Source organism: Manis javanica, chromosome 15 (genome assembly GCF_040802235.1).
Source record: "Manis javanica isolate MJ-LG chromosome 15, MJ_LKY, whole genome shotgun sequence".
Taxonomy (NCBI): Eukaryota; Metazoa; Chordata; class Mammalia; order Pholidota; family Manidae; genus Manis; species Manis javanica.
The window spans coordinates 78000942-78026194 of record NC_133170.1 but is presented as its reverse complement, the minus strand read 5'-3'; the positions used below and the strand labels follow the sequence as shown (position 1 = coordinate 78026194).

Here is a 25253-nt window from a genome sequence, read left to right as displayed (position 1 = left end):
GAACCCAAAGACTTCTTCGAAATATCAAAAAATTACTCAGAAGCAGCTAGTCATATTCAAGTCTCACAGGGCAGTCTTTTGCTGTACCACTTAACTTCAGAACCCACAAAGGTAAAAATTCCAAGGACTGTATTAGGGGAAGAGGGGAAAAGGTGGGGGCCTGGATGATTCCCAATTTTCTGTGCTTTTAGAGGGAAGCAGGGGTTGCCAACCTCTGGTACTGATAATTCGGTTTGGTTTATACTCAGCCTGAGATTTAGACCTTCCCATTTATATCCTGCTGAAGTTACACTGAGCCTGTGATTACTAACGGCTATAAGACAGAGCTTTGCAACATACTAGGTGGCAGAAGAAAAGCCCCTCTGACCTGGAAATCTGCCATGGGCAGGTAACTCCATGAAGTATGTACTAGGGGCATTTCCTTAACCTTTATCAGAGTAAGCAACAAGGACCTTTCTGTGGGACCTATGACTAACTCTGCAATAGGGACACTGCTGAGGTGGTAGCTGGGCAGTGACCCAGTGTCCCCTATATAAGAAGCCCCATCTGGGAGATTTCTTTTATGATTAGGAACTCAGAAAAAGCTCTACTTCCCCTAAAGGAGTAGGTCTCCATCCATCTTCCCATTAATGAGGAATATGACAAGGTCAACAAATCCCTTTTCCTTCTGGCTACTAGAAATTCAGAGCCAAATGAAGTTCAGAGATGACCAGAGCAGGCCTCATCTATCTGCAGACGTTCTTCCCTATACATGACCTTGATCTTGTTCACCTATTTATATTTCCCTGTGCTTGTTTTCTATTCCTGAGGATTTCCTGTTTTGGTAAATGTAAGCTTGACTTAAATAGTCTTAACATCTTCATGGGAGAAGTCAGAGTATCACACAAACAGAGAGGAGATAGCACATGAACAACCAGGAGCTGCACTTGGGCCAAGCAGAGCCACGGGGGTCAGGCCTGTTCCAGTCACTCACTCTTCATGGGAAGCACGTTCTGCGGGGGTGCTGGCTGCACGGGGGCTGGCTCCTGGTTCTCTAGCAGCTTCTTGCTCAGGATGTCACTGAAGAAGATTCGGATCAGAGGCACCCCCCAGAGGAACTGCAGCTGTCTGGTGACCAAGGGCATTGACTCATTAAGGCTGGGAGAGAGTGAGAGAGCAGGCATGTCAGTTCTTCCTGATGGATGCCTAGAGAAGGCCCACTCAGCTCCCTAATGGCCTTCCATGTGGAGGGGTAGCTAGGGCCTGCCACTCAGCATGGTAAATACAATGATATAAAAGGAAAGTGGGATCCATAAATTGCCATGAAGGGTCTAGATGTGTAAGGCATTGACCTCCTTACCTTTTCTGTCGCTCCACCCAGGATTCCTGTGTGTCCAACACCATTGCTGCTCTCCCCAGGTCCCCAGGCCCGCACATGTCCGTCACCTCCCACACACTCTCTATCTGTTCTTCATCCTAATTCTATCTCATTTACTACCTGGTGGACAAAAGCTATCTGATGTATGCTGTGCTGCCCTCTTCTTCACAGCCAGCCTGCAGGCCTGACCCACAGATCTTGACTCACAAGCCTCCTGTGAGTCCCCCTGCCTTCGGGTGCTCCTTTCTCCACTCCACGCTGCACCCCCAGCGTCAGACTCACACTCCTGAGACCCGCTTGAGACACCGTAAAGGCTGCCGTCTTCCAGCATCACCGTGGTAACAGCCCCTTTACATACATGGTCTCATTCAGTCCTATGAGACAACCCTGTCAGAGGCACTGCAACAATTATCCCCAAGTTTCAGGTGAGGGAAGTGGGGTAAAGCGACTTGTCCAAGGCCCCTTGGAGGAGCACGGGAGCTGAGACCAGGCTGCCCACTGTTGTGCTCCCTGCTCTACCCGCCTCCCAGCATCCCTCCCGTTCTGCTCTCCTCGGGCTAGGGTGTCACACTGGGGCAGGTCATCAGCTGGCAGTCTTTTTCACTGGATGTCACTCAGGTAGGAGGAAAAGGGAGAAAATCCGGGGACTGCATTCCCTGGCCCTGACTTTCTTGCTTCAAGGGCAGCTGGCAAGGATGTCCCCCGGGTTCCAGGCAGATGCCTGAACAGGAAAACAGCTGGGCTCCACAGCCGCCTGAGCTCCCATACCTCCTTCCTCTCAGCCCAGGGCACATGTTTTGTTTTCAAACTTGTGCTGCCACCTTACTTAGATCTCTCTTCTAGCCTTGTGTTTTTAATATTTTCAAGTTTGTAATTTAAATTTTTTTATGTTCCACCTCTTAAAAAAGATCTGAGGAAACTTACTAGTCCCTTTAAATCATATTTTATTTTAGTATCTCCAAAATATGGCAATCTAGGTGATCACCAAAAATGACAGTGATGAAGATAATATTAATGGATAGTGTTCAGAATTTACTGAATGAGAATGAAATACAAAATGTGATTTCATTTTTGTGAAAAAAATGATTGATATTTACAATTAAGGAAAAGACCAAAAGGATGCTCACGCAGGTTGTCTTTATGTACTAGCATTATGGGGTAGGTTTTATTTTCTTTAGATCTTATCTATATTTTATACAATGAATATATATTATTTTTGCAATAAAACAACAGGAATTGGAAAAAGAAAGAGCGGGGAGATGGTGGGAGGAGACAAGAAAGACAGCGATTTGCCCTGGGACTCACCCATAGTCCACGGGTTGGGAGAACCAGCCAAGGACAGGGTGCCAGTGCGTCAGGTTGGATTTCTTCTGGGACACATACTTCTGACAGTAGCCCAGCATCTGGGTGAGCAAACCCACAAACCCATCCGTCTCCTCCTCCAACATGCTGGGGCGGAGGGAGCCCAAGTGCAGGAGGTTGCCTACAAAGAGAGAAGGCTGAGCGCGCGGGCCCGGGCAGGCACGCTTTGCCACTTCTCAGCGCCGCCCTCTGCCTGTGGCTCAAGCAGATACATCTATGTGCAGGAAGAAATTCCACGCAGAGAAGCACCTGTCAGTGCCATCAGTGTAGAGCAGGGCTAAGAAACAGGCCGACCTGGCTTCAGATCCTAGCTCTGCCACAGATGAGATATGTGACCCTCAGCCCATCTCTACAATCTGTTTCCTCATCTGTAAGAATGGAATAGTGATCCCCATTCTTGATGTGAGGATTATATGAAGTAACATGTAAAATGTCCAGCACACAGGGGTATTAGATATTTAGTTAGTATAACACTTTAATATTTTAACACTAGGATTTTAAAATCAAGGGTTCACATAAGAAATGACCTTTTGAAGAATATCTGAATGTCCGGGGAAATCACTGTTATTCAATGTTCACCAGTTATTTAATATGGCTGTGTGAGGACTCTTAATATACACTTAAAATTAGGCCCAAGAACCTTCTTCTTTGTGAGATAAATTTCTTATTAGGCAATGAGAATTATGTATCACTGCTGTTCTCAAATGCTTCTATCCACAAACCCTTTCTTCATCTACAATGAAAATGTTGTTAAACATATGATGCAGGTCCTACTCTGAGCTAAGCTCCACTCAGCACACCTCCCTTCTCTATTGAAATGGGAATTACCAGGGCAATTCATCACACTTTCATTTTTCCCTTAGCTGCCAGGAAGCTAAGGACTGAAATTTCACATTCATTTATAGTCACTCAACTAGTTTGCCAGGTTGATATACTTGCCATGTAATTTTCAATTTTACACGTCTATTTTAACTGTCCATCTGATTACATGTCTCACTGTGAGAGTTTCCAACTGTTACTAAAAAAAGCTCGTGCTCTCCAGAGTGGTGAAAAACAAAACACCTGGGCTTTTCCTGCTGCCCAGCACACAGTCAGATCCCAGCAATAGATACTTACCCATCAGACAAAGCGTATGGCATCCTTCTAAACTTTCACAAACGTCACGGCATCGAGCTTCATCTCTTAAAAATGTGATGAATTTACGAAGCATGTCATGAGATTCTAAAACAGTGAGACGCTGCAAACAATTGCAGACCATTAAAGTGGAAACTGACAGGAAGCATTCCTGCTAGAACATGAACTTCATCACCTGCTGTTCACCCGCTGGCTGGGAAATGTGTTACCAAACGCCAAGAAGACAATGAACATAAACGAAAACCTGTTTCTTTGGGCTACTAACATGAGTGTCTGCAGTGGCTACTGAGAAAAAATATGAGAAGAGGTGGAAATTAACACAGAAAACATTTTACTTTCTAATTTCCAAGAAGAAAAGCAAAAATGGACGTGGGGGTAATTCACGGAACCCACTTACCTCAGGGGTTACGATGCTGAGATGAGTCACAAGAGCAGGCACAGACATGATGTGGATGAGGAATGGACGAATCAGATTGTCTGAAAACTGTGCAGCAATCACAGGTCTAGAGACAGACAGATCACCTTATTCAGATAGGTTTGCATGTGAACCGGGAGTGGAAGAACAACCCTACCAATGCCTCAAATCCCTTGAAATGATGCTTCACAGGACTTCTAGGAAAACTAATGGCTGGAAATGGGGACATTCACTATGGGGGTGGTTGAGTCAAGGACATTACACTTATATGATGCAGCTATGAAAAATCAGTTCTGAAGTTTTACTAACATGAGAAAATACTCTTGTTACAGCAAACTTAAAAAAGCAGAATAAGAAATTACATACATGGGAAAGGAAGGAGGGGGTAGTGACTGGGGGAGAGAAAAAGTGGGGCTTCTAGAGTGGTGGTACTGTTCTAGTTCTCAATGGGGATGGTGCTTACCCAGGTGTGTTTACTATGTGGTATAACTCGCCAATAACTCATACTGCAATTACACAATTACTACAAATATATTATGATGTTAATATAAATATGTATATATAAACACATAATTATAAAAGTATAAAAAAGACCAGGAAGACAAGTAGAAAAAATGTTAATATATCTCTGGTTGTAGAATCCTGAGAAACATTTTTTCTATCTTACATTTTTGTTTTATCCAGATGTCTACAAAAAGCATGTATTACTTCCACAATGAGAAAGAGAGATAAACATCATTAAAGATAATGACCCCTACCTCATACCATATAAAAAAATAGCTCAAAATGGATCACAGACCTAAATGCTGGGTTTATAATTAAAACTACAAAACTCTTACAGGAAAATACAAGAGTAAATCTTTGGGTTAGGCAGTGATTCTTAGATATGACACCAAAATCACAATTAAAATTTAAAACTTTGTGCTTCAAAAGACACCATCAAGAATGTGAAAAGACAACCCACAGAATGAGAGGAAATATTTGAAAAGGGGCTTTTATTCAGATCAAGAATGCATACAACTCAATAATAAAGGATGAATAACCCAACTGAAAAATGGGCAAAGAATCTAAATAGACATTTCTCCAAAGAAAGATACACAAATGGTTAACAAACACACGACAAGATGGTTAAGATAATTAGCTATCAGGGAATTGCAAATCACACAGGCACACAGGGAGCGACAGAAAGCAGGACCAGCAGTACCTGCACATGGGCAAAAACAGCCCAGATAGTAAATGCAGGGTGAGTTTGGGAAGGTTCCCATGTGCTACTAATTCAAGAAATATATATTGTTCTTAGAACATAAAAATGTGCCCAATATGGGAGGCAAGTATAAAGAATAAGGAAGAAAGAGTATGGGCTCCAGACTCAGACAGCCTGGGTTTAATTCCTGGCCCTGCCACTCCCTGCTGTGTGATCAAGGGCAAGTGATTCAACCTCTCTGAGCCTTCCTTCCTCATCTATAACATGGAGATAAGAGAATGTGGTGGTGAGTCAGTTAATGTGAGTGTAAGTCTTAAAACAACATGCAGCCCATCAATATTAACTATTTGTATTATAGGAGTTGGTGATCCTGTCTAAATACATCATTTACAATTTTGCAGACTATAAGTAATACATCCCTGTAGAACAAAAACCACTGAATACCTTCTTTTTAAAAAAGTTCCTGAGGCGGGAGCCAAGATGGCGGCGTGAGTAGAGCAGTGGAAATCTCCTCCCAAAAACACATAGAGCTATGAAAATATAACAAAGAAAAATCTTCCTAAAATAGAGACCACAGGACACAGGACAACATCCAGACCACATCCACACCTGCAAGAACCCAGCGCCTTGCGAAGGGGAGTGCTTTTTGGAAATCTTAAAGGGGCAGGACAGGTCACTTAGACCAGAAGCAGGGAATCTGGGGATCTCTGGGCACTCTAACCCCCTGGGCAGCAGGGAGCACAGAGGCCCCTTACGGAGATAAATAGTCTCCTGGCTGCTCCCCCTCTAACGGGGCTCCACCATTTTGGAGGAACAGCCCCAGCCAGGCCAAGCCCACAGCAACAGTGGAGATAAACCCCAAAGCAACTGGGCAGGAAGCAGAAGCCCTGTCTGCGCACAGCTGCCCAGCACAAGCCACTAGAGGTCGCTATTCTCCCAGGAAAAGGCTACAAACCAACAAGAAGGGAAGCTCTTCCAGCGGTCACTTGTACCAGCTCTGCAGACTATCTCTATCACCATGAAAAGGCAAAACTACAGGCAGACAAAGATCACAGAGACAACACCTGAGAAGGAGACAGACCTAACTAGTCCTCCTGAAAAAGAATTCAAAATAAAAATCATGAACATGCTGACAGAGATGCAGAAAAAAATGCAAGAGCAATGGGATGAGATGCAGAGAAAAATGCAAGAGCAGTGGGATGAGATGCAGAGAAAAATGCAAGAGCAGTGGGATGAAGTCCGGAAGGAGATCACAGATGTCAGGAAAGAGATCACAGAAGTGAAACAATCCCTGGAAGGATTTATAAGCAGAATGGATAAGATGCAAGAGGCCATTGAAGGAATAGAAGCCAGAGAACAGGAACGTATAGAAGCTGACATAGAGAGAGATAAAAGGATCTCCAGGAATGAAACAACACTAAGAGAAATATGTGACCAATACAAAAGGAAAAACATTCGTATTATAGGGATACCAGAAGAGGAAGAAAGAGGAAAAGGGATAGAAAGGGTCTTTGAAGAAATAATTGCTGAAAACTTCCCCAAACTGGGGGAGGAAATAATCGAACAGACCATGGAATTATACAGAACCCCCAACAGAAAGGATCCAAGGAGGACAACACCAAGACACATAATAATTAAAATGGCAAGGATCAAGGACAAGGAAAGAGTTTTAAAGGCAGCTAGAGAGAAAAAGGTCACCTATAAAGGAAAACCAATCAGGCTAACATCAGACTTCTCAACAGAAACCCTACAGGCCAGAAGAGAATGGCATGATATACTTAATGCAATGAAACAGAAGGGCCTTGAACCAAGGATACTGTATCCAGCACGACTATCATTTAAATATGATGGTGGGATCAAACAATTCCCAGACAAGCAAAAGCTGAGGGAATTTGCTTCCCACAAACCACCTCTACAGGGCATCCTACAGGGACTGCTCTAGATGGGAGCACCCCTAAAAAGAGCACAGAACAAAACACACAACATATGAAGAAGGGAGGAGGAGGAATAAGAAGGGAGAGAAGAAAAGACTCTCCAGACAGTGTATATAACAGCTCAATAAGCGAGCTAAGTTAGGCAGTAAGATACTAAAGAAGCTAACCTTGAACCTTTGGTAACCACGAATCTAAAGCCTGCAATGGCAATAAGTACATATCTTTCAATAGTCACCCTAAATGTAAATGGACTTAATGCACCAATCAAAAGACATAGAGTAATAGAATGGATAAAAAAGCAAGACCCATCTATATGCTGCTTACAAGAAACTCACCTTAAACCCAAAGATAAGCATAGACTAAAAGTCAAGGGATGGAAAAACATATTTCAGGCAAACAACAGTGAGAAGAAAGCAGGGGTTGCAGTACTAATATCAGACAAAATAGACTTCAAAACAAAGAAAGTAACAAGAGATAAAGAAGGCCACTACATAATGATAAAGGGCTTAGTCCAACAAGAGGATATAACCATTCTAAATATATATGCACCCAATACAGGAGCACCAGCATATGTGAAGCAAATACTAACAGAACTAAAGAGGGAAATAGACTGCAATGCATTCATTGTAGGAGACTTCAACACACCACTCACCCCAAAGGATAGATCCACCGGGCAGAAAATAAGTAAAGACACACAGGCACTGAACAACACACTAGAACAGATGGACCTAATAGACATCTATAGAACTTTACATCCAAAAGCAACAGGATATACATTCTTCTCAAGTGCACATGGAACATTCTCTAGAATAGACCACATACTAGCTCACAAAAAGAGCCTCAGTAAATTCCACAATATTGAAATTCTACCAACCAATTTTTCAGACCACAAAGGTATGAAAGTAGAAATAAATTCTACAAAGAAAACAAAAAGGCTCACAAACACATGGAGGCTTAACAACATGCTACTAAATAATCAATGGATCAATGAACAAATCAAAATAGAGATCAAGGAATATATAGAAACAAATGACAACAACAACACTAAGCCCCAACTTCTGTGGGATGCAGCGAAAGCAGTCTTAAGAGGAAAGTATATAGCAATCCAGGCACACTTGAAGAAGGAAGAACAATCCCAAATGAATAGTCTAACATCACAATTATTAAAACTGGAAAAAGAAGAACAAATGAGGCCTAAAGTCAGCAGAAGGAGGGACATAATAAAGATCAGAGAAGAAATAAACAAAATTGAGAAGAATAAAACAATAGCAAAAATCAACGAAACCAAGAGCTGGTTCTTTGAGAAAATAAACAAAATAGATAAGCCTCTAGCCCAACTTATTAAGAGAAAAAGAGAGTCAACACAAATCAACATAATCAGAAATGAGAATGGAAAAATCACGACAGACTCCACAGAAATACAAAGAATTATTAAAGACTACTATGAAAACCTATATGCCAACAAGCTGGAAAACCTAGAAGAAATGGACAACTTCCTAGAAAAATACAACCTCCCAAGACTGACCAAGGAAGAAACACAAAAGTTAAACAAACCAATTACAAGCAAAGAAATTGAAACAGTAATCAAAAAACTACCCAAGAACAAAACCCCGGGGCCGGACGGATTTACCTCGGAATTTTATCAGACACACAGAGAAGACATAATACCCATTCTCCTTAAAGTGTTCCACAAAATAGAAGAAGAGGGAATACTCCCAAACTCATTCTATGAAGCCAACATCACCCTAATACCAAAACCAGGCAAAGACCCCACCAAAAAAGAAAATTACAGACCAATATCCCTGATGAACGTAGATGCAAAAATACTCAATAAAATATTAGCAAACAGAATTCAACAGTATATCAAAAGGATCATACACCATGACCAAGTGGGGTTCATCCCAGGGATGCAAGGATGGTACAACATTCGAAAATCCATCAACATCATCCACCACATCAACAAAAAGAAAGACAAAAACCACATGATCATCTCCATAGATGCTGAAAAAGCATTTGACAAAATTCAACATCCATTCATGATAAAAACTCTCAGCAAAATGGGAATAGAGGGCAAGTACCTCAACATAATAAAGGCCATATATGATAAACCCACGGCCAGCATTATACTGAACAGCGAGAAGCTGAAAGCATTTCCACTGAGATCGGGAACCAGACAGGGATGCCCACTCTCCCCACTGTTATTTAACATAGTACTGGAGGTCCTAGCCACGGCAATCAGACAAAACAAAGAAATACAAGGAATCCAGATTGGTAAAGAAGAAGTTAAACTGTCACTATTTGCAGATGATATGATACTGTACATAAAAAACCCTAAAGACTCCACTCCAAAACTACTAGAACTGATATCGGAATACAGCAAAGTTGCAGGATACAAAATCAACACACAGAAATCTGTAGCTTTCCTATACACTAACAACGAATCAATAGAAAGAGAAATCAGGAAAACAATTCCATTCACCATTGCATCAAAAAGAATAAAATACCTAGGAATAAACCTAACCAAGGAAGTGAAAGACTTATACTCTGAAAACTACAAGTCACTCTTAAGAGAAATTAAAGGGGACACTAATAAATGGAAACTCATCCCATGCTCATGGCTAGGAAGAATTAATATCGTCAAAATGGCCATCCTGCCGAAAGCAATATACAAATTTGATGCAATCCCTCTCAAATTACCAGCAACATTCTTCAATGAATTGGAACAAATAATTCAAAAATTCATATGGAAACACCAAAGACCCCGAATAGCCAAAGCAATCCTGAAAAAGAAGAATAAAGTAGGGGGGATCTCACTCCCCAACTTCAAGCTCTACTACAAAGCCATAGTAATCAAGACAATTTGGTACTGGCACAAGAACAGAGCCACAGACCAGTGGAACAGATTAGAGACCCCAGAAATTAACCCAAACATATATGGTCAATTAATATTTGATAAAGGAGCCATGGACATACAATGGCAAAATGACAGTCTCTTCAACAGATGGTGCTGGCAAAACTGGACAGCTACATGTAGGAGAATGAAACTGGACCATTGTCTAACCCCATATACAAAGGTAAACTCAAAATGGATCAAAGACCTGAATGTAAGTCACGAAACCATTAAACTCTTGGAAAAAAACATAGGCAAAAACCTCTTAGACATAAACATGAGTGATCTCTTCTTGAACATATCTCCCCGGGCAAGGAAAACAACAGCAAAAATGAGCAAGTGGGACTACATTAAGCTGAAAAGCTTCTGTACAGCGAAAGACACCATCAATAGAACAAAAAGGAACCCTACAGTATGGGAGAATATATTTGAAAATGACAGATCTGATAAAGGCTTGACGTCCAGAATATATAAAGAGCTCACACGCCTCAACAAACAAAAAACAAATAACCCAATTAAAAAATGGGCAGAGGAACTGAACAGACAGTTCTCCAAAAAAGAAATACAGATGGCCAAGAGACACATGAAAAGATGCTCCACATCGCTAATTATCAGAGAAATGCAAATTAAAACTACAATGAGGTATCACCTCACACCAGTAAGGATAGCTGCCATCCAAAAGACAAACAACAACAAATGTTGGCGAGGCTGTGGAGAAAGGGGAACCCTCCTACACTGCTGGTGGGAATGTAAATTAGTTCAACCATTGTGGAAAGCAGTATGGAGGTGCATCAAAATGCTCAAAACAGACCTACCATTTGACCCAGGAATTCCACTCCTAGGAATTTACCCTAAGAACGCAGCAATCAAGTTTGAGAAAGACAGATGCACTCCTATGTTTATCGCAGCACTATTTACAATAGCCAAGAATTGGAAGCAACCTAAATGTCCATCTGTAGATGAATGGATAAAGAAGATGTGGTACATATACACAATGGAATACTACTCAGCCATAAGAAGTGGAAAAATCCAACCATTTGCAGCAACATGGATGGAGCTGGAGAGTATTATGCTCAGTGAAATAAGCCAAGCGGAGAAAGAGAAATACCAAATGATTTCACTCATCTGAGGAGTATAGGAACAAAGGAAAAACTGAAGGAACAAAACAGCAGCAGAATTACAGAACCCAAAAATGGACTAACAGAAGATCAAGGCCTAGCTTGGATACCCAGAAAATGAACTAAGATACGATATGAGGAGGAGCTTCCGGCATCAGCACTCTCTGGAGGACTCGTGCCGGGGGATGATCATCAAAAAGCCTCCACAGGGATCCGGACGATGCTGCGGTTGTGGCTGCATCCAGCCCACCATCTCCTGGACTTGCCATGAGAAGGAGGAGGGAGATGTCTAGGCTGGCATGTGCATACAGTGAGACAACGAATTTGACTGGATCTGTACTGTTGGAACTCAACCAGGAGTTGGGAGGGGTGCAAGTTGTAGCACCCCAAAATCTCATGACTATAGACTATCTATGGTTAAAAGAACATATGGGATGTGAACAGATCCCAGAAATGGGCTGCTTTAATTTGTCTGATGGTTCAAGTACAGTTGGAAAATATCCATCATATCATAGATAAATTTTCACAAATGCCTAAAAAAAAAAAAAAAAAAAAAAAAGTTCCTGGTCATGTTCATGTTCATTTACATACAAATATTCAGAGGAGGTAAAAGTTACACTCTAAGAAAAAGGCTTCAGAGCAGTCCAGCTTTGAGTGAGTCAATGGATTCTAACATATATAGAGAAAAAACCTAAAATGACAGGTACTATTGTATTCTTAAAGGAAGAGAAATGTGGTGGATGATAAGATGAGACCCTCTGAATACACTGTGTGTTACACCCACGTCGGGGCAGGGAGGGATGCTGCAGCTGAAAGACAGATGGATTTGTGTTCTCAGGACACAGAGGAGGAGGCGGGCTGCCTGAGTCCCAGCGCTCAGGCATCTGGTGCTGACCTTCACAGCCTCCAAGGGAGGAGGAGAGCCAGCGATGCTGCTGAGTGAGCTGCCCCAGAAGGGGACTTGGGAAAGGGAGTCGCAGTAAACCTGCTGCAAGGAAAACCTGTTTGTACCTAGGAGCTATAACTTGCTAACTACAACTCTTTGTAACTCCTTCCAAAGTACAAAACGAAGGTATCGTTGGCTACTAAAACATTCGCTACCTTAGCATAACTGGTTGAATCCTGTTATGAGAATCATTCCTCTGGTATGAGGGTGTAGCCTCTAGAGGTGTTCAGTCCAGTCTAGTAGCCACCGGCTGGGTGTGGCTCCTGAGCACTTAAAATGTGGCTAGTCCAAATTCAGACATGCTCTAAGTGTAAAATATACACCAGTTTTTGAAGATTCAGTGTGAAAGGAAAAATGATAAACTACTTTTAATTAAAATAATTTAAAAATATTGATTATGTGTAGAAATAGTATTCTTGATAAACTTATTTAAATACATTGTTAAACATAATCTCCCCTCCCTTTTGTCCTTTTTAATTAAATATGGTTCTCATTACGTTTCTCCTGGGCAATGCTGCTCTAGACCAGCCTTGTCCAACAGACCTTCCTGTGATGATGGAAATGCACATGTTTATGCAGTCCTACATGGTTGTCACTAGTCAATGTGGCCTCTGAGCACTTGAAATGTGGCTAATGAAACCAAGGAACTGAATTCTTCATTTTAATAAATTTCTATTTAAACAGTCCCATGCGGTTAGTGGTTAGTGGAAAGCACAGTCTAGACCAGGGATTGCAAACTATGGCTCACAAATTCCACCCACTGCCTATTTTTGTAAATAAAATTTTATTGGACACAGCCATTCTCATTTGTGTTATGCATTACCTATGGCCTATTTTTGTAAGTTTTATTGAACACAGCCATTCTCATTGGTGTATGTATTGTCTATGGCCGCTTTGAGCTACAATGGCAGAGCAGTCGTGACAGATGCTGCAGGGTCCACAGAACCGAAAGTATTCACTAGCTGGCCCTTCACAGAAAAAGTTTGTTAAATGATGTTCTAGACTATCATTTTCCAAGTTGCTGTTCCGTGGAAAAGAATCCATGGGATATTAATAGAAATGCCCATCATCACAGGAAGGTCTGTTGGACAAGGCTGGTCTAGAGCAGCATTGCCCAGGAGAAACGTAATGAGAACCATATTTAATTAAAAAGGACAAAAGGGAGGGGAGATTATGTTTAACAATGTATTTAAATAAGTTTATCAAGAATACTATTTCTACACATAATATTTTTAAATTATTTTAATTAAAAGTAGTTTATCATTTTTCCTTTCACACTGAATCTTCCAAAACTTGGGCGAGGGTACCCAATATTCAGATACCGTTTGGGCCTTGCTACCGTGGCACTCGTCAGAGCTCTAGGCAGGCGGGCGCTCTGTGGACGAGCAGGAAGGAGCAGAGCGGGCAGCCCGCCAGCTGGTTGGACCAGGACGCTCCTTAACTGAGTTATCATCTGGGGAGTTAAGATCATCAGGTTGTCTTGTTAACATCTCTCCAAATTAGTGTTGTTCTCAACAATTTAAGAATGTTCTATACTCGTTAGCAAGCACAGTGTTTCACATGGCAGCTCTCAGAATCACAGGTATAATTTCTACAAGGAAATGTTTAGCTGTTTATGTATTTCACATCTCCGAACAAAGTGAAGGCAAATATCACATCTTGCTGGTCCTCCAAAATTCTAACACTTTAAACCCATGTTTACAACACTATTGCCTTAACCCTTTTACCCTGTCCTTTGCTGGGTCTCCCCCAGCTCTTAGCGTTTCCTATATATTATCAGTTAAAAGCTCAAAAGGAAAAATGATTATCTTGGCACCTGGCAGAATGAAAGCAATTCACTTCGAATAGCTTCCTTCAAATCATGATGCAAAAACATTCAGGGGCACTGATGGAGGACTAAGAAAAGGAGTGGTCACGGCTTTGTCACTTCCCCCAACAATAACACTTCCTACAAATTCTGATAACGTAGGAAGCCCAGACCTAACAAGAGACAAGAAAAGCAGGAGGGGGAAGCCCTCAGAAGCATGCCAACCCCTCAGCTATGGTTTCCTACTTACCGCAGTGCTAAAGAAAAGGCTGCAGTTAAAGTGCCTTTGGACAGACAAGGCCGGGGTCTTGCCAGGCCACGGTTTAACAGTATCTGAAAGAGAACATTTTAACTGGTGAGGGGACAATGCCAACTTTGTGTTCATTTTTCATGAAAAAATGCATAAAAGTAAAACTAGTAATTCAGGTAACAAAATTTTTTGTAAAAAGGAAGGGACAGAAAAGAAATAGGTATGGAGGTCCATTATACCACTCTCTACCTTAAATATTATGTTTAAAACTTTTAAGTACTAGTTAAAAAAGTTAACAGTCAATAAAAAGACTTAAGATGTCAAGACACTATTCTTTTAGCAGCAGTTCAGAGTCCTGGTGTCAAGTAGATGCTTTCTCACTGAAAGCAACTGTTGACAACACCATCTTTGGCCATCACACCACCACACGGGGTTATTGTGAGGAGAACATGAAACCCACTCGGAAGGAGCCTGTCTCAGCTCGGGCCAGAAGGAAGGGCTAAATCAGTGTTCCTTCTCAAACTCAGGAATTTCAAAGTACTTTTAAACAGAGATTGGATTTCTGACAATTCCCTGGATATAAGAGCAGGCACAATAAGGCACAGTGTGGACAGAAAGCTGTTCAGAGACACAGAGGCAGAAAGAGAATTTCAGACTCTAACCAAGAAGGACCCTGAGGGAACAAGGCCTGAGGCCTTCTTCCTGACTTTAAATTTCAAGTGGCTGGATTATCCCTGTAACCAAAATTGTAGTGTAATAAAGGGACCCCTGTGCCACTGTTCTCCCTGCACAAACCACAGTGATTCAAGGCCAGGGGCCAAGCAAGGAGAGGATGCTAGGCATTCAGCAATTCCCACAGAAAGTGTTTATGTGGGGTAGGAACTAGATATGCTGAAACCACATGTAAGAATCCTAGTTCAGGTATTGGAGAAAGAGGTCACATATTAGGGGATGGGGTCACAGACCTGCAGCACAGAATAAAATCCATGCTGGTTGAGATGTCCCATTATGTTTGCACAAATGTGGTTCATGGCCGGTCGAAGACTCTCACCTAAACAAAGACAAAGGTGTGAGAAAAAAAAAATCTCTGGCCATAATGTGGGACAGAAAATCATGCCCCAGGCCCAAGGCCAACAAACAAGGAGACTTTCTCAGGTTCACCTCCTACTCGCCTCAGGTCTGGAGCCAGAATACAGGGGGACGCCGCATCTCCTGAGTTCCCTCTCTCCGGGAAGGCCAGCTCATGTGTGACCTCTTAGGAGGTGGGTCCCATCATTTCCCCAACAAGGAGGGCCCAGCCTCCAAGCTCCTGGAGTACTTATTCTAATTCCCTTGGAGGGCCTGGTACGTTCCCCTCTCTGTGGCTGCCTCCTCTCTCCACTGGGTTACAAGGTCCCTGGAAAGGCTCAGAAATCACTTTTAAATCTCCCTGGAGCCCAGGATGCCTTGAAGTAAACACTTTGTCCTGGCCTGGAGCCCAGGCAAATGCTGTTTCCTCTGCTTTCGGTTTTGTCTCTCCCCTTCACTCTGTGAACTCTGACTCTCTCTCCAGCTTGTAGCTCAGACCCTGCTTGTTTTGGAAAGCCTGAGCCCCAAGAAGAGCAAGGCCAGCCTCCCTGACCCCACAAAACGCCATCTTTCTCTTGTACTCTTCCTTCCGAGTACCACTTATCACACTATTGTCATGACATATATGTGTTCTCATGTTTGCTATTCATGCATATGTACCTATTTATTACTCATATAAATTCACATATACATATGCTTCTCTTTAATGTCTGTCTCCCCCCTAGTTCTGTGACAAAGCACAGGCACACAGCAGCAGTTCAGCACCAAGGGCTCCTAGCAGGCTGTGGACTTTTCTGTATCTCCAGTGCCTGCACAGTATCTGGCACATAGTAGGCTATTTGTTGCATGGATGAATGACGTGACTATATGGAACATGTATGGTTAAGTACAATATTCAGGGAAGGAGGCAGCTTTACAATGCAGATTTTATGGGCAGAATATAGTTATTTGCTGCCAAATGATTCTCCCAATGAAATGACAAGGCCCAAACGAATAGCATCACTTGGAGGCTGAGGTACTGTGGGAATTATAAAAAAGGAGATCAGAGGGACTGTGCCTTTAAGCATGAATTCCAAGAAAGAACACAGTATAACACACAATCCTGAACATACTCTGGGTACTACAATGCAACCTGATGGGAGTGCCAGGGCACCTTCACTGCGTGGTTTCAGGGCCCTTCCTGAGGTTTGTGGCGACAGAAATGCTACTTAAGCAGGCAGAAAGGTCCCCAGGCTCTCTATGAAATGCTACTTAGGAGAGAGTTGGAAACAAATCCCACACACCTTTTACCCGGTGAATTTTCCATGTTGAAGTGTCCGTGAAGGTGATAAGCATCGTGAGGTACAGTGTGACAAGTCTGGAGTCTTGTAGAATTTCAGGCTAGAAACCATAAAGAGAGGCTGGTTAGGACACATGCCCTCCAGCCCCAGAGAGTGCAGCAACCACTTCACAGCTTTTCAGGATACACTAAGGCTCAAATAAGTGAGTTGGGATTATAAGTGAGTCTTTACTCCTTTTCTCTTGGGGAATGACCACTCTAGGAGTTACACGTCAGGGGATTTTGCACATCAGCGGTTGGCCATGGAATCTGAAATACTCTTGGGAATGGTGAGCTGAGAATTCTTGGGGAACAGATGCTGGGGCTGGCTTGCTGTTTGTATGGACTTACATGTGCACACAGGTACTTATGTGCGTGCACCAGAGCAAGAGGGTAGGAGGGCCACTGAGCATAACAGGGACTTCGGCTCAGACTTCTGGCTTTATCCTTACTAGCTGTGTGATCTTGGGTAGGTTTCTTAACCTCTCTGAGTTTCCTTATCCACTAATGAGATAGCAACCCTGGTTTTCTCAAAGGGCTGTTGTGAGAAATAAATAGGTTAATGTGTTTAAAGCACTGAAAATTGTCCTTGGCACACAGATAATAACCCCATGTAATATTGGCTGTTATTGTAAACATGGTGGTCATGTATGCTTGCTGCCTGGCCAAGGCCAAGAGCCACTCAAAGCCCCTCAAGAGAAATGGCTTGGGATGGATCACCATGGGCTCTGGGGGCATTTGCCCCATTGTGCAGTTGCAACCTAAGTCCCTGCCAAGCCTCTGCCCTAAAACTTTCCCTCCCTACATGCAAAGCGGAAATAGCTGCTGTTTGTATTCACTCACACTCCTGTCCACCATCCCTCCTGCCATGGTTGTGACCAGCTGATGGTGGACACCAGGATCCCGCTGGGTTTTTATAAGTCTTCCCAGATTTTTGAACTGGTGGGGGAGTCCTCTCTTTTCTCTTTGGCCAAGACAGAATAAGGATGAGAGGCCAGAACTGCTGGCACCATGATTATAGCCGGACAGGACAAGGTGACTCCAAAGGAAGCAGAGATAAAAGAAAGGAACAAGAGGGAGATTCCAGAAGGCCCTGTCTTGGCCACCCCCAGCCGCCATGTTACAGATACATTCAATGACGGAATACCCTCCTTCTTCCCTAGCTTGTATTTATCACTAGCTGCACTCATGGTGGGTTTCTGCACCTGTAACAAGAGGCCGGATTAGTATAATGATATACACTACAAAGTGTGAAAGGAGGAAGGCTACAGATATCCCAGCATTAAGACTATGGTAAGTGCAGGTCAATGTTCAAAATACTGTATATGAGAGAAGTGCCCGTACTGGTAACTGTAGCTAACTCACTCTCTTCTAGAACAGGGGTCCCAATAATTCTTTATTAGACTCTGACTGACAGATCTCCAAAGGTTTAACCTATGAGGGAATCATGAGGACTCTGAAAATATATTCTAAAGGCCTCATATGGGAAATATTTATTTTTTTGTTTGTTGTTTGTTTTTTACCTTGAGCTGCTCAAGAAACTCACAGCAGTGCCACAGAATGTCTTTGATTTGTTTAATCCACAGGAGAGTGAGATCCTTGGACAGAGCCAAGGACACATACCACACCTACAGGCAGGAAAAAGAGAAACGTGATGGGCTACTACAGGGGTGGGATTATATACGTTCTAGATATGGAGCAGGACCGACCAGCTAAGCCCAGTGCCCGATAAGGCAGTGGGGATGAATGGGTGAGTAAGCAGCAACAGGACTTATTTTAACACTAAACCCGAAGATAAAATAGCCTAGCAAGGGAATTTACCATCCTAACAGGCAAGAGAGAACATGGCTCCTTAGATGAGGAGAGACTAAGGAAGTGTTGTGCTCTGCTATTGTTTTGACCCATTACTTATTCACACGTGCGTGTGAACATATGCAAAGTCGTAACATTCAACAGGACCTTCAGAGCCAAACAGGCTGGCCAGGAAGCTTGCGTGAGACTTTCCCACCCCACTTACCTTGGGTTCATTCTCAGCATCCATGCTGCTCAGGATGCAGCGACACAACTTCTCAAATCTCTGCAAAGAGGCAGAATGGGGGTCATAAATTCCCACCGCTGATACAGACATGGGAAAGAGGCGATGCTCCGTGGGCACCTGGCACACGCAGGCATTATGCCAGATGACTCACATACGTGATCATTTTTAATTCCGTCTTAGAGGTGTGGAAACTGATGATCAGAAAGGCTAAAGAAAGGCTCTCAAACTGGTAGCCCACAGGCTCGGTGAGCCCTATGCACATGCTTTAGATGGGGTCTCCTTCTGACACTAATAGCTGTCTCCTAAATCACTCCTTTTGCCGCTTTGTAAGCACAATGGATACTGAGCTTTACCTCACTTTCAAGATCATCTTTTTTATCTTGAAATGCAAAAAGGAAGAAAAGTGGTATAACTGGAAACCAGGTTACACTCGGATTATACCAACCCTGGATCCATCTGCAACAGAGGTGTGACCCTGGGCAGCCGCCCTGGCACACTGAGCTGCAGTTTCCTCCTCTGTGAATGGGGCTCACCTCACTGCACCCGCCTATCTCCACCTATGTGACTCTGCGTTCACGGTCAGATATTCCTCCCTCTCCTGCTGGTTTACAGGCACCACGAGGGTAGAGACCTTGCCCACCTGGTTTCCTTCCACGGCCCCCTTGCCTAAAAGAGGGTCTGGCACAATGTGAAGGTTAGCAGTAATGAATGCCTACCCACTGGTTATACAGGGACAAGCCTCAACGGTATCATTAGTACTATTACAGAGAACTACCTTCTCCCCTGGAATTGTATTTGCTGTGCTGGTCCTTCTAACCTTGAAGGCTCAACCAGCATGTTTTGTTTGACGTGCAGAATTTAAGAGAAATTTCAAATGAGCTACCAATTTTTACAAATCAGAGAACTGAATATAAAGATCCCCAGCACCTCTTTAAAAATCAGTGTGATCTGCCCACCACTGGCTGGAGCCAAGCAGCAGCTGCCCCTTCTGGAAGGCCATGTCCCAGACCCATCACTCCCTCAGATGTCTTTACTGCCAGTTACCATCTATGTGACTTGTATTACGTTTCATCTCAGAAATGGCTCCTTTCAAATGACTTCTTTGTCTAACCTGCCTGGCTCCTGCAGGCACCTGAGACCATGCACTTACAACAGTCAAGATGAAAACTAGCACGATGCTTCGCAGAAACACTGAACATAATCCCTACAAAATGTGTCCCAAGGAAACGAACAGTAAATACACAAAAATATAAATCCCAAAGGGGTGGCATGTGGGCTAACAGGACTGATCTCACAGAGTTGCTGTGACTAAATGAGTTCATATTTATAAAATCTGTATCAAAAGACCTGGTGGATAGTGAGCATGACATATGTTTACTATTGTTATTTTACCTCATTATCCTCTTTAATTCTGAACAAGAATAGCAGTTTCCTGGCAACCTTGAAAATACAAAGTGCGCTTCTTTTACTGGGCCCAGAGTCATCTGTTCTAAAAAACTCATCGATCTCTCTCCTAGGGAGGGAAGGGTAAAAAAAGAGATTTTTAATTGAAGTTCACAACAGCTTGAAGGCTTCTCAAGAACTGTGAGAGAAAAACCTTTTCTTGCTATTAGATGGAAGCAAGGAAAAATGTGCTGAGTCCCTGGCACCCACCTGATCTCTCTGTGCAGTCGACTCCGACAGAGAAAACTCCGTACATGGGCCTGAATCTCAACGGCTGCCCGCTCCCGCTCCTTCTGCACAAGCCTTTCCTCTCGAGCCTGACGGGCTCTATCAATGAACCATGCTCTCGAGGTCTGAGAAGCAGTGAACATGTTTGCAAACATGCACAAGCCCTGCAAGGCAAAAGGCAAAAGGCTGGTGCAGGTTATTATATGAAAAACCAGCACAGAATAGGGCTCATGGGCAAAGGGCAGGCAGGGATGGGCAGCAGAGCTACTCAGGACCCTCCAGCGCCCTTCAAAAGGTTAATCGCTCTCCTGGCACAAGTCCCAACTTCCTATCGGCTCCTTTCATGCAGCTCACCAAGACCAGTGGTGCTTTTTCCTGTATTAAATAATTGCATTTCTAAGAGACAGCACAGTGTCTGGCATAGGGCACAGGTTCTGTAATCATTTAACAAATGAACAAAGCATGATTCAATTGCATCCATAGAGCTCTAATTCAAACCAGGCATCCTCTAAGTCAAAGGTTTCTAGATATTTGAATTTTCTGAAGCAGTCCACAATATCTGGGAAGTCAATACTGAGCATTCAACTTTTATTTGCCAAAGAGTAAGACTAAAGGGGAAAAAAAACCAACATAGCTATTTACTGTCACCATTATTTTATTCACCTATTCACTCAGCAAATATTTAACAGTACCTACTTTGTGCCCAGCACAAAAGAAGCCTGTCATTAAAAAAAAAAGGTGGTGGGGGGGGGTAGAACTAAAGATTCCAGACTGCAAAACAATATATTGAATTAAATATGTTTGGTTTTATATATAACTTATTCTGTTGTCCTTACTATTCCCATCCTGCCACAGGCTGATAAAGACTTTAGAGTAGAACCTCTGCCATCCATTGATTCGCACTTTTTGGACAGAAGCTCTAAATTATCAATTACATTTTTATCTAAACCATAAGTAACTGTTATTTCTCAAGTGATGGCTTTGGCTATCAACCTAGAACACTCAGCACTGGTCCACGGAGCATCCCACTCCAAGACGGTTTCTTTAGATGCTTGATAACTTTGTAATTCTATGCAAAATATGTAATCAACCCAGCTCACAAAAGCACTGAAATGAATTATTTAGAAATCCAGTCTTCTGGAAAACAGTATCTTTACCAGGTTTCTTTACTCAAAGCAGTGTCCACCTGAAAACATGTCAACATATGGATGGACTGCTGTGACCCCTTTGCAATACTGACTCACATCTGTTACACAAGACTTTTTCAATTATGGGTCTCTTGTCAGTAATTCTCAAAACAAAACAAAGCCCACATGATCACAGGAGGAAGGGTCAGAAAGTAAGAAGGCCAAAAAGAAAAACACAGCAGTCTTCGAAGTCATTCACTCTTTCTACCTAGCAGTGGAAGTCTGAGCTCACCTGAGGACCTGCCTATGATCCAGAAATGCCAGGTAATCATTAGTGATCTTGCACAGGACTCACAGCTGAGAGCAGCTTCTCACTTCAGAAGATCCTGTCTTTTCTGGCACAAGAAGAAGGAAAACATCCAGATTTAGGGCTAAGTTTTACCCATAGGACATTATATATGAATAAAAGTAGTAAGAACAGTGTCTTTGGTTTTAAAAACAAATGCTTGTGTCCCCTTTAGTTAATGTCTAATCTAAATGTTATGGACTGTATCTCCCCAGTGCTTAGTTTAAAAGGAAGAGGCTTCAAATAATTCCAAAGAAGTTTTTGAATTACAGATGTACATGCTTTGTGATGGTGAGAATACTGGAAGGGATGGAATGTTCAAAAGCCACAGAAAATTATGTTTGACATTTTAAGCAATATGGAAAAATGTTTACGCCTAAGAAAAAAGGGCTGCCTGTGAACCAATAGATCCCAGTTAGATAATGAAAAGGAGAAATATATGTGCATACAGATACAAAACTGGGGAAAAATACACCATGTTAGAATGATTGTTCTGAAGTAGTAGAATTTTTGCTTCCTTAGTCTGGTTTCCAAAGTTTCCCCAGGAAGCACATGGTAAAGTGGCATGTTACTGTGTGAGACATGCATGCTATGGAGTCACACAGAGCTGGAGCCAGTCCCTAGCTGTGCCATGTACTACAGGAGATGGTTTAGAGCCTTTCTGTCAATTGCCTCAGAGGCAGGTCATGAGGGCTAAAAGGGGTGATATACATCAAGTACATACTGGGGTGGCTGACAGGGTACATAGTCAATAAATCTAATTGATGTATTAGTTTTACAGACACAAAAATTTCTTTTTTAAAAAAGTCTTCAGCACAGATTCCCATATGTACAGTCACCAAGGTTCTTTGGGTAGAAAATAATGCTGGAACCTTTACAATCCTCACCCATTAATTTTTTTCCTATCCCTGGGGGCACTAAGACTCACCAGCCCTATCACTTGGGCTATAAACCCCTGGGCCTGTTTAGACTGGCAAACAGCTTCAAGCTCCTGAGAACTGCAAAAGACAGGGCCCAGGGAATGAGCACAATGGTATGCTCTTCCCTTAACATGTAGACAGGCCGTCATTTGGGGGACTGGGAGGAGCAGAAGAGGAAGCCTCTTCCCAGTGAAAAAACAGCAGGTTGCATGCCAACTGTGATGAAGTGCCTGTGAGACTATCTCCAAACTTTCACTTCTCCCAGGGGGCCTTGCAAGATAAGATCCCTCCCTTTAGATTATCATCCCTTCAGCAACGCTATATGTTGGTTTCTGTTTACACCACTTAGTAGTCTATATCTTGCAGTTTTTCTAATTATTTCTTATTCATCTCCTCTACCTCTTATGTCTACTACAGTTCATCAAATAAGACACATAATGAAGTACTTATTCTACCAAATGCCATGGTGAATCAAAGCAAAGGCTTACGTAGCAGAAAAGGCCTTGGGTTAGACAAAGCAGCCCTTGGTTTTTGGTTCTACTTCATTTGGCCAAGTTACTTATCCTCTTTAGGCCTCAGTTTCTTTATCTGCAAATTAAGGATAATAATAGTAATTACCTCCTAGCCTTACTAAAGAATTCAACAAAATATTGATCCTTCTTGAACCTCAATTTAGTCATCACTAAACACTGTGATTAGGATTAAATGGGAAAATATTAATAAGGAGTATTTTCTCTTACTGAAAGCACATAGCACATAAGTGAGCTTTACTGTATTATCCTTAAGAAGCTTACAATCCAGTTAGGGAAACAACGATAAGGTGAAAAGATTAAGAAATGAGGTTGGTGATATGATCACTTAAAAAGCAAATGGGAAACATTTTGATTGAGTACCCACTATGTGTCAAGTCTTGTATGTGATCTTATCTAGTAAGAACAGCAACCCTGTGAAGTCATTTTGTCTATCCTATAGTACGGGTCATACCAGGTAAGGGGCAGAGCCAAGATTTTAATACTAAGAGACAGGGCTCAGATGCTTCTTTACTTCTATAGTCCTATGAGACTGGCTCAAATTCAGTCTTTTCTGGATGAGGCCAACTTCATGGAGAACTATGAAAGCACATGACAGTCCAGAAGTGGTACTGTCTAAAGATGAAGCACCATAAATACCAACTGCTGACTGAGCCCAAAAGGATTCTCCCCACACTGGGAATAGCTGGGCAGCCAGGTTTAATGACCTCCATGAGTCAGACACTGTACAGATAACCAATTCTGTCCTTTTAGGTCTGTCAGGTCTCAGTAGTCCAATTTTTCTTAAGAATAGGCAACAGGACTTACAATATTAATACTAACAGCTATCATTTATTGAAGGCTACGGCCTATCTAGGTGTGTGAGGTTATCGATCCCATCTTCACACACAGAAAATGAAATGCAGAGGATTATGACTTGTCAGAGTTTGCTAGGCTCTTGAATTTGAAGCCATATCTAACTCCAAATCAATGATTTATTTTAAGTGAAACAGACAAGACCCAGAGACTCGCCCATTCACAGAGAAAAGGTGAGAATGCAAAGCTGCCGGTGGGGCGGAGTTTAGAGTCAAATTACGATCACGTTTTTCTTTATTGAAACCGTTTACACCAGCTGCCTTTATTGAGAGCTGGGTGTCAGGCACAGCATTAAACCTTTTATTACACGACATCCTCTGTGAAACAAGGTTAATGACTCCATTTTATGGAGGAGCAAACTAAGGCTCAGAAAGGTGCGGGAACTCACCCAAGGTCACAGAGTGGGCGAGCGAACAGGATTCGAACTCGGGTTTGGGTGACTCCTGAGGCCCGGCGTCTTTCCTTGGCATCAACAACCATAATAACAAATCTTTTTCACCCAGCATTAGTCCGTTTATAAAGGCCTATCACCCCAGAGATGAAAAGAGGTGTAAGAGGCTGCCGAGAGAACCCCTGGAGGGCCAAGGCAAGCCCCAAGCATCTGCCCCTCTGACCAGGAGAGGCAGGGACCCGCTCACAGGGACACCTCTCTCCAAGTCCCCAGCCCCACCACCCGGAGAACCCACGACCTTGTTCCCATTCGCTACCCGCAGGCCGTAGACCTTTACCCGCTCGAGGCCCCCGCGCTCGGGGTCGGGGCCGCAGCTACCGCCGCCTCAGCCTAATACCCTCAAGCTCTGCCAGACCCGGGGCAGCGGCCGAGGCTCGACCGCAATCTTGCCCCGGGGTGTTCGCTCTCAAGAGCTCCTCCGGGAAGCAACTATCCGGTTCCGGGAAACAACAGTTCCGCAGATATTCTCCTCCCAGAAAGGACAACCTCCCTGCACCTTGTCCTCCTTTTTG

General features: G+C 42.9%; 1 protein-coding gene across 11 annotated transcripts in view; it reads right to left on the bottom strand.

The window, feature by feature from the left end:
• The window catches only part of UBE3B (ubiquitin protein ligase E3B), a 53677-nt gene extending 28489 nt beyond the window's left edge, over positions 1-25188 (bottom strand). For 3 of the 11 annotated variants that reach the window (XR_005057560.2, XR_012125442.1, XM_017664901.3), the window contains exons 1-15: positions 25019-25187; positions 24679-24814; positions 23394-23493; positions 21932-22034; positions 20495-20676; positions 20234-20354; positions 18821-18880; positions 18327-18431; positions 16769-16865; positions 15383-15468; positions 14418-14500; positions 4251-4356; positions 3836-3956; positions 2663-2840; positions 974-1137 (exon numbers count right to left, since the gene is read on the bottom strand). Coding sequence is in view for 9 of the 11 variants with exons in the window: in XM_017664901.3 (XP_017520390.3) it covers positions 974-1137; positions 2663-2840; positions 3836-3956; positions 4251-4356; positions 14418-14500; positions 15383-15468; positions 16769-16865; positions 18327-18431; positions 18821-18880; positions 20234-20354; positions 20495-20667 (1294 nt within the window). In the remaining 2 variants the exon portion in view is untranslated. Of the gene's footprint in view, positions 1-973; positions 1138-2662; positions 2841-3835; positions 3957-4250; positions 4357-14417; positions 14501-15382; positions 15469-16768; positions 16866-18326; positions 18432-18820; positions 18881-20233; positions 20355-20494; positions 20677-21931; positions 22035-23393; positions 23494-24678; positions 24815-25012 lie in introns of all 11 variants that reach the window. The other 8 variants (XM_037004327.2, XM_017664897.3, XM_037004325.2 and 5 more) reach the window with 8 other exon arrangements.
• Between the last annotated feature and the right edge of the window lie 65 nt (positions 25189-25253).